Source organism: Zingiber officinale, chromosome 9A, assembly GCF_018446385.1.
Source record: "Zingiber officinale cultivar Zhangliang chromosome 9A, Zo_v1.1, whole genome shotgun sequence".
Taxonomy (NCBI): domain Eukaryota; kingdom Viridiplantae; phylum Streptophyta; class Magnoliopsida; order Zingiberales; family Zingiberaceae; genus Zingiber; species Zingiber officinale.
The window spans coordinates 133,758,487-133,775,219 of NC_056002.1; the positions used below are offsets into that span (position 1 = coordinate 133,758,487).

At 41.4% G+C, this 16,733-nt stretch overlaps 3 protein-coding genes across 4 annotated transcripts; 1 reads left to right on the forward strand and 2 right to left on the reverse strand.

Annotated features, from left to right (window-relative positions):
* The first annotated feature begins 259 nt into the window (after nt 1-259).
* Nucleotides 260-2,456, forward strand: LOC122020833 (beta-1,2-xylosyltransferase XYXT1-like). Its single transcript, XM_042578860.1, has 4 exons — nt 260-598; nt 709-762; nt 836-1,066; nt 1,177-2,456. The coding sequence occupies exons 1-4, from the start codon at nt 499-501 to the stop codon at nt 2,361-2,363; spliced, it is 1,572 nt and encodes a 523-aa protein (XP_042434794.1). The 5' UTR covers nt 260-498; the 3' UTR covers nt 2,364-2,456.
* Nucleotides 2,457-5,883: 3,427 nt separating this feature from the next.
* LOC122020170 (alpha-1,3-arabinosyltransferase XAT3-like) lies at nt 5,884-7,728 on the reverse strand. Its single transcript, XM_042577960.1, has one exon. The coding sequence runs from the start codon at nt 7,430-7,432 to the stop codon at nt 6,026-6,028; it is 1,407 nt and encodes a 468-aa protein (XP_042433894.1). The 5' UTR covers nt 7,433-7,728; the 3' UTR covers nt 5,884-6,025.
* Nucleotides 7,729-8,892: 1,164 nt separating this feature from the next.
* On the reverse strand, nt 8,893-13,877 carry LOC122020171 (double-stranded RNA-binding protein 4-like). Of its 2 annotated transcripts, XM_042577963.1 has the most exons (6): nt 13,739-13,859; nt 11,726-12,010; nt 10,320-10,530; nt 9,823-10,074; nt 9,525-9,741; nt 8,893-9,268 (listed from the first exon to the last, which is right to left on the reverse strand). In XM_042577963.1, exons 2-6 carry the CDS (start codon nt 11,984-11,986, stop codon nt 9,238-9,240), a joined length of 972 nt encoding a protein of 323 aa, XP_042433897.1. In that variant the 5' UTR covers nt 11,987-12,010; nt 13,739-13,859; the 3' UTR covers nt 8,893-9,237. The 2 variants fall into 2 exon arrangements, with proteins under 2 accessions (XP_042433897.1, XP_042433896.1); XM_042577962.1 differs by having other exon boundaries at nt 9,525-10,074; nt 13,739-13,877.
* Between the last annotated feature and the right edge of the window lie 2,856 nt (nt 13,878-16,733).

The window sequence follows — 16,733 nt, forward strand, 5'->3', positions numbered from 1 at the left end:
GATATGAAATTAATTAAAGAGAATCATAACATACATATTTTTTATATAAAAAATAATCAAAAAATTATTAATAAATATTTTAAAATTATTTTTAATATAGAAAAAAACATTAACATATATAGTTTAATTTTGGGTTCATCAAAATTAATTATTAAAAGTTTTAAATTTTTAATTAAATAATAAGATAATTAAAATGAGAACATGGGATTTTGAGTGTGTTAGAGAATATTCCGAGCGACCATGAGTTCGCAGTAAAATTCATCTGTCCTTTTCTGGTTCGGCCATGGAAGGAGACGAAGAAGAGGACGAAGATGAAACATTGACCGGAGAAGCTCTCCAAACTCCGCCAGTTTTTTGTCGAGTTCCGTGGCCATTTACCTCACCCCAATCCCCTTAATCATGCCACTTGCCAGGGGCCTTTAACTCTCCCATGGAGGCAGGCAGCTAGACCTCCGCCGCCGCCGCCAGCTCCTCGGTTACTCCCTGCAACAGATCGCCATGAAGAAGCGGATGGAGGCCAGCAAGCTCGCCTTGCGCTTGCTCCTGGGGGTCTCCCTCGCCGCCTTGACCTGCTTCCTCGCCGTCTCTGTCTTTTCAGGTGACTTCGAATTCTCGATCTCTGCTCCTCCTCCTCCTCCTCCTTTCGTTCATGGAGAATCTGACGAACTGGGCCGCTTGTTGTCTTTCTGTTTGCTCCGATATGTACAGTCGACCAACAACTGTCTCTGTTCTACGGAGCTTGGACCAATCCACCGATATCAAGTGAGGATTCGATCGAAATGTTCTTCAGAGAAACAATTTCTCGCGGTTTTCTTCAATCTTTGTCGATTTACAGGCGGAGGAGATGACCGGGAGGGCACCGCCGGCGGATCCACTCAAGGCGTTGCTACTGCTGCGCAGTCAGGTGAGTCTCCGTCCAGCTCGATCGACCTGATCATGGAAAGAAGGAAGGGAGAAGACGGTGGAGGGGGAGACCGGGAGGTGGTCAATCCAGGCGCTGTCTCTGTTTTCCAGTCGAATCAGAAGTCAACGTCGGCGAAGGGCAACGCTACGAATCAGCAGTTAGGTGAGTCTTTAATTCCCATTGATTGCCGGAAAAGGACTGGAAAAGGTTTAGGTGAGACGTCGCCGTCGGAGAAGAATGTAATTAATCGGAGATTGATTCGTGATTTACAGAGCAAAAGAGAAAAGAGAGGAAAGGGATCGGAGAGGAGAGTATTTGTGATTTTTCCGATTGGCGGTCGGACGTGTGCGAGATGGCCGGCGACGTTCGGATTCACGGCAATTCCTCTGCCGTCGTCGTCGTGGGTTCGGAAGCAGAGGAGGAGGCGTGGCGGATCAAGCCTTACGCCCGTAAGTTCGACAAGTCTGCGATGCAGCATATCAAGGAGGTCACCGTGCGTTCGGCCGGCGCCGGCGCCGTCGTGCAGGCTTGCACCGTTAATCAGACGTCCGTCCCTGCTTTGGTGTTTGCGATCGGAGGATACGCCGGAAACTACTACCATGATTACACGGACGTGCTGATTCCTCTGTTCATAACGGCAAGGCAGTTCGACGGCGACGTGCAATTCGTCATCTCGACGAGCAAGTTCTGGTGGGTGGACAAGTACAAGCCGATCCTGAAGCAGCTGTCGCGGCACGAGATCGTGTACTTGGACGGCGACGGGGAGGTGCGGTGCCACCGGCGCGTCATCGTCGGCCTGCGCAGCCACAAGCCGATGTCCATCGACCCGGCGAGGACGCCCGGCGGTTACTCCATGCTCGACTTCACCAAGCTGATGCGCGTCGCCTACGGGCTCGAGAGGGACCGGCCGGCCCGGCGCGCGGCGGAGCCGCCGCGCCTGCTGCTGATCCCGCGGAAGGGCTCGCGGCGGTTCACCAACTTGGAGGAGGTGGTGAGCGCGGCGGAGGCGGCGGGGTTCGAGGTGGTGCTGGCGGAGGCGGCGACGACGACCAGGCTGGCGGAGTTCGTCCGGGTGGTGAACTCCTGCGACGCCATGGTGGGCGTGCACGGCGCCGGGCTCACCAACTTCGTGTACCTGCCCACCGGCGCGGCGGTGGTGCAAATAATCCCGTTCGGGAACCTGGAGAAAATATCGCGGTCGTGCTTCATGAACTCGTCGGAGGACGCAGGGCTGCGTTACCTCGACTACTCCATCGGCCCGGCGGAGAGCAGCTTGTCGGCGCAGTACCCGAGGGACGACCCGGTGTTTACCGACCCCAAATCCATCCACAGGCTCGGATGGAAGAAGATGGGCGAAGTTTACTTGGACCACCAGGACGTGAAGATCGACGTCGGAAGGTTCCGGCCACTCCTACTCCAAGCTCGGGAGCATCTCCGGCGATACACAATTGAAGTGTGAATCAAATCAATTTGCAAATTATTATTATTATTATTATTATTTTCGTTGTTTATCTTGAATTGGGAATTAAAGTAAACAGTGATTGTAAACAGAGTCATGAATTCGGAATTCTTTTTGATGCAGTTGTTTGGTTGGGCGGAAAAAATTAAAGGCGATGGGAATTTATTTTTTGGACCAAGTGTGGGACCCACTTTTGTTTGGGTACTCTACTACTCTTCATAAGATCCCTGCCGACAAAATTGATTTGGATCCAAACTCATTTCTCCTATTTACAATTTGATATATTTATATATTATAATTTTATATTTTTATATGAGAAAAAAATTAAAAGAGAATCTGGTTTTATTTAAAAATAATAATGAAAGACGTTCTGTACTATTTTGTTATTTTAATGCTACGTTAAGACAAATATTTCCATAATTTAATTAATTTAAGAGAGTGTGGGATGTGGATGTAAATGAATCAAGTCGTTAATAACTATTTGAAACTCGATTCAATAAATATTCATTTAATAAGATTCGTTAAGATAAATAAATCAAGTTCAAGTTTCATAATATTCGGCTCGTTAGCTCGTCAACATGTTCGTTAAACTCATGAATCAACTTTTAAATAAAAAAAATAATTTTGATATTGAATTTATAGATTTTACATTTTACTTATGAAATTTATAGGTAAATATATTAAGAAATTTATAGGTAAATATATTAAATTTATTTAGTAGAATAAAATTATAACTTTTAATAAGAAAATTTCTCTAAGTATATAATTTAATTTTTAATAAATATTTAAAATTTTAATTTATGTTTAGACTCAATAAAAATTCGAATAAGCTCATGAGTCATGAATATATTTGTTAAATAAAGTTCGATTCAATTATAAATAAGTTAAACTCAAATTTTCAACAGTTCAACTTGATTTGGATGGATTACACACCTAGTGTGGAGCAGTTTTAAAATACAGCTAAATTGACAAAAAATTTTTTACTCTAATTATAAACCCCCAAGATAATCTATCAAACACCCTCTAAGATTTAGGATGAAACTGCCTAGACAATAAACTCTACCTAAAAGTTAAAATCAATGGATAAAATTAATTTATTAGTTTAACTGTTTAATAACAATTATATATGAGAATTAGAATTATTGTAGGAGTTTGGGACCTTACAAGGCTAGGATTTGATCAAAACAAAGGTCGCTTTTTTTATTTTTATCTGATCCCGTCCGGAAGCTGAGTCGGATGAAGACGGGTCTTGTTGTGCGGAAAGTTAATGGAGAGTCGTTGAAGCACTGAATGTACCGGGTACTCCCCTGAAAAAGGTTTCCACGGGTGGCTGACAGAGAGGGGTGATCAGGACGATGATGCTGTCACTCTGCACACACTCAGACGAGTCCCACAGTCGTTAAAAACCAGAAACCAGAAAAAAAGTCCCCGGGTCAGGCCCTCCGACGCTCAAGTCAGGTACTTTTTCCTCAGAAATCACAGAGAAAGGACGAAAAGTAAAGACTAGTGAGAAATGACAAGTGTGCGTACCTGCATAAGGGACAAGGCATCCCTTTTTATACTGCAATGAAGATTCCTGGGTCTGATGGGTGTTAGGGAATGTCGGCTGTCAGGCTTTGTCTGGCGGTAGTTGGCACGTGGCTCTCCATAATAGGTTGGCGGCAAAACCAAAGGTGTATTGAGCCCCGACTGTTGGCATATTCCCTGACACCTTGATTATTCCCTCTGACAAGCGGTTACGATTCCTTGGCTGATTTATCTTGTAACGTATGACCGATCTGGGATCTGGACTTGCCCTGTTTTTACATACTGTTCCCTTCGACTTGTATGTCCTGATCTATGTTAAGCTCGTATCCGGATCTACCATTGTCGTCTGCTATTTCGATCTGCCTTCCGGGTCTGTGTCCAGACCGATGATCTTTGGCTTGGGTGTCCCGACCTGCACCCTGGGTCTGGTTCCTAACCCGCTTGTCTGCTGCTGTCTGCTATTATCCAAAGCATGTACGTCCCGATTTGCACGCTGGGTCTGATTCCCGAGCCTCATCTGTCTGATTATCCAAGGCATGTACGTCCTGACCTGCACGCTGAGTCGGCTTCCCGACCCTCATCTGTCTATCCAAGGCATGTACGTCCCAACCTGCACGTTGGGTCGGCTTCTCGACCCTCATCTGTGTGACTATCCAAGGCATTTACGTCCCGACCTGCACGTTGGGTCGGCTTCCCGACCCTCATCTGCTTATTGCTATCCAAGGCATGTTCGTCCCGACCTGCACGTTAGGTCGGCTTCCCGACCCTCATCTGCTTACTGCTATCCAAGGCATGTTTCGTCCCGACCTGCACGTTGGGTTGGCTTCTCAACCCTCATCTGCTTACTGCTATCCAAGGCATGTTCGTCCCGACCTGCACGTTGGGTTGGCTTCTCAACCCTCATCTGTCTGACTATCCTCAAGGCATGCACATCCCGACCTGCACGCTGGGTCTGTAAGCAGACCTCCTGGTAGTTTCCATCCTTAGCTATACTTGGCCCACGAGCTCATTTATTACTTACTATCAGGGATGGGTCTTATAATTCTCTCTTTTGACTTTGGCCATGTAAGCTGGACTTTTGACCTCCCTGCTGTCCCTATCAGCCAGATCGCTGACCGACCACGACTTTATGACTCTTGACCTCCTTGACCTCCACGTCGGTTTAATTGTTGACCGGCCACAAAGGCTTGACTTTTGACTTTCTTGACCTCCACGTCGGCTTAACTGTTGACCGGTCACAGAGGCTTGACTTTTGACCTTCTTGACGTCCACGTCGACTTAACTATTGACTGGCCACAGAGGCTTGACTTTTGACCTTCTTGACCTCCACGTCGGCTTGACTGCTGACCCTCTTGTAGTCTTGACTCATAACTACATCATCCTACCGACCCCATAAAATACGCACCGTATCACTATCCCCTTTTTTTTTTTTTTTTTTTGTTAATAATCTTCAACGATCAAAAGGGGCTGGCTCTATTTAATGATTCCGGAAAAAAAAAAAAACCCAAAAATAATTTTAGAATCTTCACGCTGAACTCTCTAATAAAAACCATTCATTGAACGTGGCATCTTCTACCAACTCTAGCTAACATTTCTTACACGTGGGATCCCACTGAAAATTCTTCTTCAATGATCGTCCTCTCTCCATTTTCAGTCGGAACAAAATCCTCTAAATTCTGTCCGACACACTTTCAAATGCCTGCGGTCCGGGGCGGATCTTCTTATCGACAGTCAAACATCTAGTATTATGGAGTTTTATCGATAGAAATAAAAAATATCATCCTTTGTTTTATGTAAACATCATTTTTTTATGCTTAAATTTTTAGATCTGTCACTACTTGCGATGCTAAAAATGGTTGAATCGTCGGATTATGAGTCAACTCGTTTATTGAATATAACCGGATGCAAGGATCCTCGGGACGTTTTGATGAGCAAAATGTGAGATCAAGTCGGTTGTCGAAATTAAATGAAACTCAATTATGACAAAAGACGAATGCGCTCGTCCCAAAATTAAACAATGCTAAGCACTCAGACAACAGTGCGAAATTTTCTAACGTCAGAGGAAACAAAAAATCGATAAATGTGAAAGAGAAAAAATAAAAACAGCAGCAAAAATGTAGAATTTGAAGAAGAAGTCAGGATTGATGGCGGGCGTGAGGCAGGTGCTTGATCGCCTCTATGAGCGTGTTCCTGAGCCTTCCCAGGTGCGGCCTCACGTTCTGGTTGTCCAGGTAGATCTTGCTCATCGCACTCCATCCTTGTCGTTGGATCGCCAATGGATCCTTCAGCACCGGATGCTCCTTCGGGTACTGCTCCGTCAGCGTGCTCTCGTCTTCCTGGATCACGTACTGCATGTACTCGATCTCCATCTCCGGCGCCGGCCGCCCGAACGTGTCCCTCGCCAGCCACTCGAGGCCGCCCATCGGCACCACCTGTATCAGCACGGCGCCGGCCGGGAGGAACACTAGGTTGGTCAGCCCCGCGCCGTGCACGCCCAGCATCACGTCGGCGGAGTTCACCAGCCGCGCGAGCTTGGCCAGGTCGGTGACGCTCTCCGGCTCCGCCGTCCGCACGTCGAACCCCAGGCTCGCCGCCATGTCCGCCATCCCCCGCTCGTTCAGGAACGCGCGCGTCTTCCTCCGCGAGATGATCAGCAGCCGCGGCGGCTTCCGCCGGATGTCCCACTCGTCCCCCGCCGGCGCCGCAGTCTTCCTCTCCAGCCCGTACGCCTCCCGCAGCATCGCCTTGAAGTCCGCCGCAGAGTACCCCGTCGGCGTCCTCGACGAGTCCACGCCGAGCTCCTTGTGGAAGCTCAGCCCGACCACCACGCGGGGGAAGCACCGCACCGCCTCCGCCTCCTCGCTCCTCGCGTCGATCACGTCGTACTTGGAGAGCCGCCTGAGGATCAACGCGAACTTGCTCACCCACCAGGGCTTCGCGTCGGCGATCACGAACCGGACCTCGCCGTTGAATCGGTAGGAGGAGACGAAGAGGGGGACGATGACGTCGGTGAAGTCATGAAAAAGGTTTCCGGTGAACCCTCCGATCGAAAAGACAAGCGCAGGAACAGAGTAATTCGCGGTGCAAAGCGGCGGGACGTCGCCGCCGGGGAAAGGCCTCATCGCCCACTCCTTTACGTTCTCCATCGCCAGCGGATCGTGCTTCCTGCAGTACGGCCTCGTCTTCCATTCTCGATCTGTAATGGAAGGGTCTAGGAAGATTGTGTGGCCGCTTCCATGGATTCTGATGTCTCCTTGGGCTTCGCAGACGTCGGATCTCTTGCTCGTTTCGAAGCATATCGCCCTGTTCCCTGCAGCCTCTGCTTCGCTCTCCGCCGCCGCCGTCGCGGAGCCCTTCGACCTTTCCATTTCGGCATGTTCCTGTGCATCTGCTGCAGGCAGAGACCGGCCAAGAGGAGCAGAGAAGCAGCGAGCCTTGAGGAGGGAGAGGACGCAGAGGGCCATGAGCATGGCGAGGAAGAAGAGAGCATTCCCTGTCTTCCTGTGCACAGCAGCCTTCTGAGCACTCCTATGGCTCTTCATCCTTCTTCACTCACGCCTTTCTGTTTGGTAGGATTCTAATGGTCGACTAATGGCAGAAGCTCTCAACTTCTATATTTGATTAATGGAAAATAGAATCGACTCAATTGATTTTTTTTTCTTTTTCAAACAAATAGAATCAAATAAACAGAACCTATATAAAAATTGATCGTAATATATAAGTTGAGAGTTAGATTTAGTTGGTTTAATCAAATTCTAAATTTTATTAAAAAAATAAATTGATTTAATCGAGATTTTATTCATACCTAGATTCCCTGCTAATGATCATTCCTTCCCTCTTTCTAGGTCATCGATATGAAAGTATTCATCCAATAGTTTACCAGGAAGGATGGTGATCTGCACTTTCCACTTGCTTCACAGTGACGTTGACATGAGCATATTTTGCACTAGAAGGGGATCAGCAATTTTTTCGCAACAGCAACAGTGGAGCAAGATGAGACAGACTTGTCAGGAAGAGAGTTAATACTTATTGTGTTTGAAGATTAAACATGCTGGAAGGGCATCATCAAAGGCTTGGAAAATATGGTTGGATCAGGAGCATGATCATAATTTTTATCAGTTTTGTATCTCAAATGTTGTTATTGGCATGTCCTTCAGTATTTGCACACTTGCTCCATGAAGGCAATGTTTTTAGGTTTCCTGACTGAAAAGAGCCACCACTTAGTGGTGAGAATGGAGCTTGTGGTCCTCCAACGAGGTGTGAGCTGACAGTGAAGGACATGGATGCCTGGAGTAGGAGCTGCATTTCCACTGGCTATTAATTGCCATTAAGTGCTTGATGCTGGTCCTCCTGCCAACTTTGAACATTACATAAACTTAGTAGGTTTAGGCATTCAAGAACAAGAGAAAAATAATTGATAGATCTTGGATTGCCGTTTTTTTAGAATAAAATTAAGGTGAAGGCTTTAATTAGATAGAACCTTGAAGCTACAACTGACACTTGATAAGCCCAAGGGATTCTCTTCATGTTGAACTAACATAAACTCCTCGAACTCTAAGAGTTCAATTCTATCAATTCAGACTGAGCATTCAGCATTCTCATACAAGATGGACAAACTATAAGGATACTAGATAAGACATGAAAATGCCTAATTCAACATCATCTAGTCATTTTGTTACTACGAATGACAATTGAGAATCATCTATGTGCTATCACACTCAAGCTTTAACTGGAAATTGATTATCTCCCATGTCTCCCTATGCAACTTTGGAACTTATGGTCCTAAAATGCAATAATAATTTCTTTCTTTACAAAGGAGAAGCCTCAGTGTTCAACCTCATTTCTTAGTGTGGTGTCAAGCACCCTCCTCATTGACGAGTCTAAATGAATATTGAATAAAACTCCTCCCTACCTATTGTCTCCATGCCAAGCATCTTCTGAATACCAACGCAGAAAAACCATAAACATAGAATAAGCATAGCATTCGACTGTTGTCAGAGTATCACATGCATATCATTTCAATGATCTGACCAGCATGCTCAAATGTCGATCTACAAGGTCATGTGTGTGTTGGCATGTTAGTAGCTGCTGTAACAAAAGATCGAGTACCAGCAGTTATCATAAAGAAACCTACATCTGCTAAATGATGAGTCTTAATCCAAAGGTTATATACTACAGTATGACCATAGTCCAAAATACCGTACAAGAGATGATTCCTGTGGCCAATAACTCTTATGTGCACTCTAACAAGGAAGCCACATGACCTACAGTTCAAGCAAACCAAGTATGGCGGCATTCTCAAGCAGACCAAACCCCACTGTCGGGATCTGTAGTTGAATACACTCCCTCATTCAGGTGCATGCAGCTCAGATGTCAATCTGATACAAGGAACATAGGAATCATCAAACTTAGCTCCATGTTAAAAGTTAAGATAAATTAGAACAAGTAATCCAATGAGAGAGAAAGTAGAATGATTGAATAACAATCTGAGATGAAAGATCTTTCAGCTATTCTCATTCTCTGCATTTCTGTTCTATAAGCACTTCAATCTATCTAATGTTTAATTGGACTTAAATGCTAGTGTCTGACATGGTGTGAATATCAAACACAGATATAGGGATGCAGTTAACTTACGCTTCATCAACTCGAGCTTTCTTTAGTGATTGCTCATTCTCTCTCTTGTGACGCTTTTTGCTAGCATTACCTTGGGAATCACTGGAATGATTCCCAGAGTCATCTGATGGCATTTCAGTTTTCCCTTGTTCAGGGTGGAGAGTGTTTTGTTCACTATGGGCATTGTTGGAAACGTCACTTGTTGATCTCCCAGTTGCAACAGCTACATCAGGAATTTCTGGACATTTCTCATTACTGATTAATTCGGAACATCGCTGGCATAGGTTCATTAACACAGTTCCTGAAGGAACAGAGTCACCTGCTGAAGCATTAGTGAACGTTGCAATGGAAGGTGGCTCCGGATAACAAGGCTGAAAAGAAGTAGATGGGTCACAATTTGGAGTACTTTTCATTTCCAATTGGTTAACATTAGTTTGGTGAACCATTGGCCCGATCATGACAGCATTTTCAATCTCTGAAGAAGATGAACCATTGAGTTTAGGAACTGAAGCATCCAATTTAGCTTTTGATTTTATGATCTGTGTCATAACAGTTCCAGAATCAGAGTTCCCTGGGAAATCAAAGACTTAGGAGACTTACTTTCACAAACATAAATAACAAAATGGAAATAACTATAAATGAACAACTGTTGGGAGACTCTCCGATGACCCAAACCATCATGTACCTGAATACATTGTATCTAGGAGATAGATCAATATCAATCAGAAAAATAAGAGTAAAATCTCAACAGTATTTGAATATAGTTTCTATCTAGAAGGAGATAAACCTACACCGATCAAGAAATTCAGAGCAAACCTAGAATAAACTTGATAACAGCACGTGCACCAATCTGTTCGGCCTCTTTTTTGCTCCTCCCAAAGTCACCTTTGAATGTATTGTTATCAAACGAAACAGAGGAAATAAACATGGGAATGGTCCCTAATCCCGTGCAAGTCTCATATGTTGGCAATTTTAAGTTCATCTTGACGGCATACTCATACAGAATAGATTTAAAGATAGCCGAGTTCTGGAACGTAATAAATATATGTCAGAAAAGCAATAACTTGTACCATCTATTTAATAAAAATGTTAGAACTTGTCATAGACTAACATCACTTTACAGATAAAAAAACTAAATAATTGATTGGACGATTGCCATCTGCAACGAAAACAATAAAAAAACATCAAGCTGAATCCTAATATCTTGGTTCATTTCATGTAAGCTCCTAGTTCCTATTATCATTGGTCCTAACATCCCATAATAACTCGGGCTGAGAAGGAAAAACAAATCAAACTAAAATACAACTGAAGAACTAGATTAAGCAATTTACCTAAAGGCACTCTTCTTTCTTCAAAAATACCAACTAACATCCCAGAACTCAACATTACCAACAAGCACCTTAATAATAAAGGTCTCTTCTATTTATCTTGCATTAGCCATTCGTGAGCAATGAAATTTTATTAAAACCTAAAACAAAGACAGAAATATTTAGTAGCAGGTTCTTCCTGACAATGACCAAATGAAGTTGATGAATTCTTCATTTTGTAGTGGCTAACTAACATGGTTATAAAAGTTAAACAATTAGTTTCATTACACTATGACACACTATACATTGTTAATCAATACTGAGTAACATTATCTATATTTTTATAAAATTACATAAACAATAAAATGACATATGAATGCTATGGGTTCCACTTTATACAAAACAAAATTACTACAATAAAAGCCCAAAATTATGTTGAATAAAACAAAAATTATTTACAATGGCCAATGCATATTAACTTAATATGTACATAAAAATAATCAAGAAATAAAACAGATTACTGACATGAACAATGAGCTATGATTTTCTTTGTGCTCAGACAACTATCATATGTATTATGTGTTGATACTTGTCAATGTACATTCAGGATATCAATTTAGAATAAAAAAATCTTTCAAGATGATAGTCCTATTGTAGCAGCGCCGGGATAGTAGGATACTTAGCAATGTGCACTCCTATGTAACATACTATTTCATAACAAATATCAGTAAAATTTTGATATTTTAAATTATTTTGTATCTTAAATCTTTTAGTCACTGTAACTATTTCAAGTATTGTATAACACTAACTTATTTCAAATTTTATTCTTTCATCTAACAATAATAATAACGTTATGTATTCTATAAGTTTTAAAATAAAAGAAAAGAGTACCAAGACAAGAGAGAAGAAACATACATTGGGAATAAGAGACAAACTGTTGTTTCTGATGAAGCTTCTAATAGCCTCCAGCGCATACTTAGCTGCATATTGTTCTGCAGCCTTTTTGTTTGAAAAGGTGCAATTTGATGTGAACCTAGATCCATCCACAATCACACTAGATCTAAACCGTGGTCCGTGAGGAGATCCTTCATTCACAGTATTATAAATTGGCAAGGGAATAGCAGATCTTTGAGCATACTCTTGTAGTTTGTTCTTATGCATAAATTCTTCAGCCATTCCTCAAATTTCATAAACTAGAATCTGAATCAAGCAAATTTATATTCCATTGACACATATGAGATTGGATTGCAGATAGAATACTAGAGAATTTTAAAAATTAGATCAATTATTTTGTTGGGAGGAGAATCAAAGAACATACATGTTATTTTAAAGAGTCAATTTTTTACTGATTACATATTACTGATAACTGGCAACATCAAGTAAATATCCACAGATAAACAAGCAGAAAAATTAATTAAACAGATAATCAAAATGATGTCATAGTATGTTAGCTCAAATTACTGCATAAAACAAATTCACAACATTTAATCAAGTGGCTATAAAGTTTTTCAAAGTTTATTTCCTCCTTGTTAGTATAGTTTGTTAAGTGTTTTAGAGATGGAATGAAACAATATTATAATATTAGATACTTAGCGAAAGCAATCATAAGTAATTTGAGGAAACTAGTGTGCAAAGAATAATGCATGAAATATGTCATCTGATGCTTTTGAATCAATTATTGCACCATCTATATGGTAATTCAACTGTCAAGAGAATGTTTATGACAGCCTACAAGGAACTAAAGCAACAATGTAAAAGAAAAAATAATAATAATAATAATAATTCAATGGTTAAGATACAGAAATTCTGTAAAGAAGAATCAGGGTTTCCATTGATTTCATAGTAAATTTACAAGGTTAGTTTCATAACAATTAGCTGTAGTTGTCTTCCCAAACATTGATTTTACTGTTCCAAAATGCTAATAATAAAACATAGACAACTGAATATCTTCCAGCTGAATTTTCCTGTGTTATTCTTGCTTTACACAGTAGTCATTAAACTACAAAAAAGAATCACAAATTCAAACCTAATTTAAAAAGGAATTCCGTTTCAATAACCAGTTAAACTTATAAAGGACCTAGAGAACTCTTCCTGGTTGGAATATGAATATAAATGGAAAACAGAATAACAAGGATAAAGGAAAACCATATTGAGTTCTAGTTCCTTGATTTAGCAAGAAAAATTATAAACGGGAATCAATTCCTTTTTTAAGTTCGTCGTTTTAGATCCTGATGTTTTGATCGATCTCATTGCTAGTTTGCCATCTTCTGCAGCTCTTATATGATGCATGGAGGGAAAGATTCAAGATTTTAAGCTTTATTGACTACGTTATCTATTATTTTATTTTGAATAAACGTTTCTTTCACCGTGAAAGACAGACAATCTCTGTCGAGAACAATGTAATTAGTAGTGAAACAGACAATCGGTAAATATTTTATGATTTGGCACAGAAATCATGAAGTAATCTGTAACACTTTCATCAACATTTCAAAACATATCCAGTCATGTCGGAAAAAAGTTTCAGAGAAGCAGCACAAAATCAACATAAAAAAATCACATCGACAATTAAACCAAATGCCAAGTCTACTCTGTTGAGAAGGATTCACTTCGGATCTTTCATAACATCTACCAACAACTAATCAAATGTAAGAAAAGTTGAGGTCAGCACCGATGGGTGGCTGTTCCAGCTCTATGAGAGTCTAAATAGGGTAAGAAAATAGGAAGGGAGGAAGGGAGCGGACAGCAGGGTTGATTTATAGACGTAATATAGAGAATGAGGAGCAGAGGACGATGGCTCGTGCCGGAATCAACCCCAGCCGCCAATAAGCGGAGGCGAAGAGGGGCGGTGGCGAAAAGGTGAAGAAATGTCAGCGAAGAGAAGAAAGCGAGAAAGAATGAAGAAATAGAAACGTGGGAAAACGAGGTCACCAGAAAAACGATATTGTTCGTCGGCGATGAAGCTGCGGGAAGCTGGCGGCGGGCAGAGGCGGAGATGGACAGAAGACGGTCGCTTGGCGTCCACTAGGGCTACTGAAAAGGAGACTTTCCGTAGGGTTTATATCAAGACAAGTTTACAATTTGGACCCTAGAGTTTAATTTTTATAATTTATAGTAAAAAATTAGGGCAAAAGTCGAAGGACGTCTTGAGCGTCCCCTTTTTCCATATCATCAAACGACTTTGCTTTTTAATTAAAAGGTTGTCCCTTGGCTCTATTATCTTTTACTATTATCCTCAATGATTACCTTCGGCCTAAATTTTAAATCAATTAAATATATTATAATAATTATAATTCCATAGACCATATTTATTACCATGCATATTTAAACTATTTAAAATTATTTATATTATAATAACTATAATTTTCACAATATAAATTCAATATTATTCACCTATCATTTTGAATATACTGTAATATGTCCGACTAATTTAAAATTTAAGTGGAAAATAATTATAAAAATAGTACTAAAATGTAAATGTAGGAGGGTAAAATACAGGACTATTGAAGAATGAAAAGGAATATCCTTTTCATTAAATTAATTAGGTGGAGCGCCTCTTTATTTGATTTTTTTATTTTTATAAAAATTGTATTTTTATTTGATAGCGTTTCTTTTTTATTTATTATTAAAAAATATTTTACATTACATTATCTATCAGTTATAGTATCATTTGTTCTTCCTATAATTAAAAATTGTTTCACCACTTTGTGATCGATACATTGATTTTTGTTTTTACGATGTATATTATCGTTCCTGTTTAGATACTTTTACTTTTGTTTTGTCTAGTTTGTTAGTTGTTGGGGACACTTTTCTACTCTTTCATGTGCGGAACTTCTATGGGCCCAGTCTGGGTCTAGAAAAAATAATATGTTTGTTTTTAATTAAAATAATAAAAAATTATATCCTTATCAGTAAAGAGGGCTCCCATAATATATTGACAAATATGATATCACCATGCACGACAGGTGGAATAGTCGCATAGCCATCAACAATATAAAATTTATATACAAAAGAAAGCAATTTTTTCATATTTCAATAGGAATTTTGTAATGTGGTCTTACACCATGGCGAAGATACTCCGAGCCTCATTGGTTGAAGATTACTATTCATCAGCATGAAAATAAACTATAAAAAAAATAATCGCTATTTAAGTACTCATGATAATTTTAATATAATTAATCAAGTCAAATTACATCTTATTATATTTTGATATCCTTATACCTAAGTATATCAAAATTTATGAGCACAAGAAATCAAGCGAAAAACACAACTAGCGAAAAGAACGATACGAGAGAGAGTCGACATACTCGGTGCGTTTGAGGGCGCTGCGGAAAAATATGCTAGCAAAAGAGAAGGAGGCGCGCGGTGTTTCTTATGGACGAGAAGCAGGAGCAAAAGGTTGCTCGAAAAGATCGGAAGATTAGTTCGGATGAGCCATCTTCCATATGGCCGAAATCATCCAAGCGAGCGGAGCTGGAGCGGAAGACCCGGAGGAAAAGTCAGCCAGAGGTTGATTGTGCTCCGAGCGCCCGAATCGAGTCAAGGTGCCCGAATTGTTAGTGCAGCGGAGCCGGCAAGAGGGGAGGAGGGGTGAATTGCATGCAAAAAAAAAAATACGCTCCTCGCTCTTTCAACTCTAAAACAACAACAATAATAAAATAAAATAACAGAAAAAAAGAAACAAAAAAATTTAACTTGGTTATAACCTAGGTGGTTGTTAATCCAAAGCAGTTGAAAAACTCCACTAGAAATGTCTCCTTCACTGTAGGTGGAGAAGCCTTTTACATACTTAGAAAGCTCTAAGAGTTATTAGGAATTGAATACTTAGTTGAATGAATAATTCCTAACTCCATAAGCCTTTATATAGTTCCTAGAAATCCTATCTCGAGTCTTGAGGGCGCCTCCAAAGGAGTGAGGGCACCTCCAAGTGGATAAGCGGATAAAGTTTTATCCGCTCGTTAACGGACAATTTGACCCAGCTGAGGGTGCCCTCAATGTTGTTGAGAGCGCCCTCACTCATTGAGGACGCCCTCACCAAAGTGAGGACGCCCTTACTCTGGTGAGAGTGGAGGCACCTCCAACGACCGTTGAGGGCGCCTCTAGCTAGTTTTACAGCATATTTTCATCTTCATTTTAGCTTCCGAAGTTTCGATTGCTTGGGTGATTGCGGCCAATCAAAATAGGGCTCACCCGAACCCAATTTCCGGCCTTCTCCTCGAGCAGGCTTCCGCCCCGACTTCTTGTCTCTCGAACGTCGCGCACGTTCTTCTCGTCCATCGGTGTATTCTTCCACAGCTCTTTCGTCCTTCGAACACACCGAACTCGTCGGCTTCCTTCTCGTGTCATCCTTCTCGTTAGCTGCGTCTTCCATTCGACTTCCTACACTCCTAAGCTCCTGCACACTTAGACACAGGGATCAAAACCAAACAGGACCTAACCTAACTTGATTGATCACATCAAAACAACCATAGGGACCACCAGAGGTTGATTGTGCTCCAGGCGCCCGGATCGAGTCCAGGTGTCCGGACCACCTAGACCCAGGGCACCCATGCTCGCAACTTGGTCCGAGCGCCTGGAGCGGGTCTAAGTGCCTTGACCAAAAACTTTATCGAAATGTCAGCTGTCGCGATCCATTGCAATCGATCCTAGGCGCCTGAAACCCTTCCAGACATCCCGATTAGGGCTATAAATACAGTCATGATCCTAGAAGCTAGATAGAACACTTGTAATCAATCCTAATTGAATTTAGCTTTGTAGTTGTGAGCTTTGACTGTTGTAAGAGACTTCTCAGCCTGAAGGAGACATTAGTGAGTTCTCAAGCGTCTTGGATTAGCAATCCCTTGATTGCAAACCAAGTAAATTGTTGTGCCTCTTTTACATGTCTATTAATTATTAGTTTCTTTTTATACAAGTGCTTTATTTCCAA

Coding starts and splice junctions, on each gene's coding strand:
- LOC122020833 (XM_042578860.1), top strand. CDS start 499: ATGAAGAAGCGGATGGAGGCCAGCAAGCTCGCCTTGCGCTTGCTCCTG. Junction 763..835: donor GACCAATCCACCGATATCAA/GTGAGGATTCGA, acceptor GTCGATTTACAG/GCGGAGGAGATGACCGGGAG. Junction 1,067..1,176: donor CGCTACGAATCAGCAGTTAG/GTGAGTCTTTAA, acceptor CGTGATTTACAG/AGCAAAAGAGAAAAGAGAGG.
- LOC122020170 (XM_042577960.1), bottom strand. CDS start 7,432: ATGAAGAGCCATAGGAGTGCTCAGAAGGCTGCTGTGCACAGGAAGACA.
- LOC122020171 (XM_042577962.1), bottom strand. CDS start 11,986: ATGGCTGAAGAATTTATGCATAAGAACAAACTACAAGAGTATGCTCAA. Junction 10,531..11,725: donor GTTTGTCTCTTATTCCCAAT/GTATGTTTCTTC, acceptor ATTACGTTCCAG/AACTCGGCTATCTTTAAATC. Junction 10,075..10,319: donor TGTTATCAAGTTTATTCTAG/GTTTGCTCTGAA, acceptor TTGATTTCCCAG/GGAACTCTGATTCTGGAACT.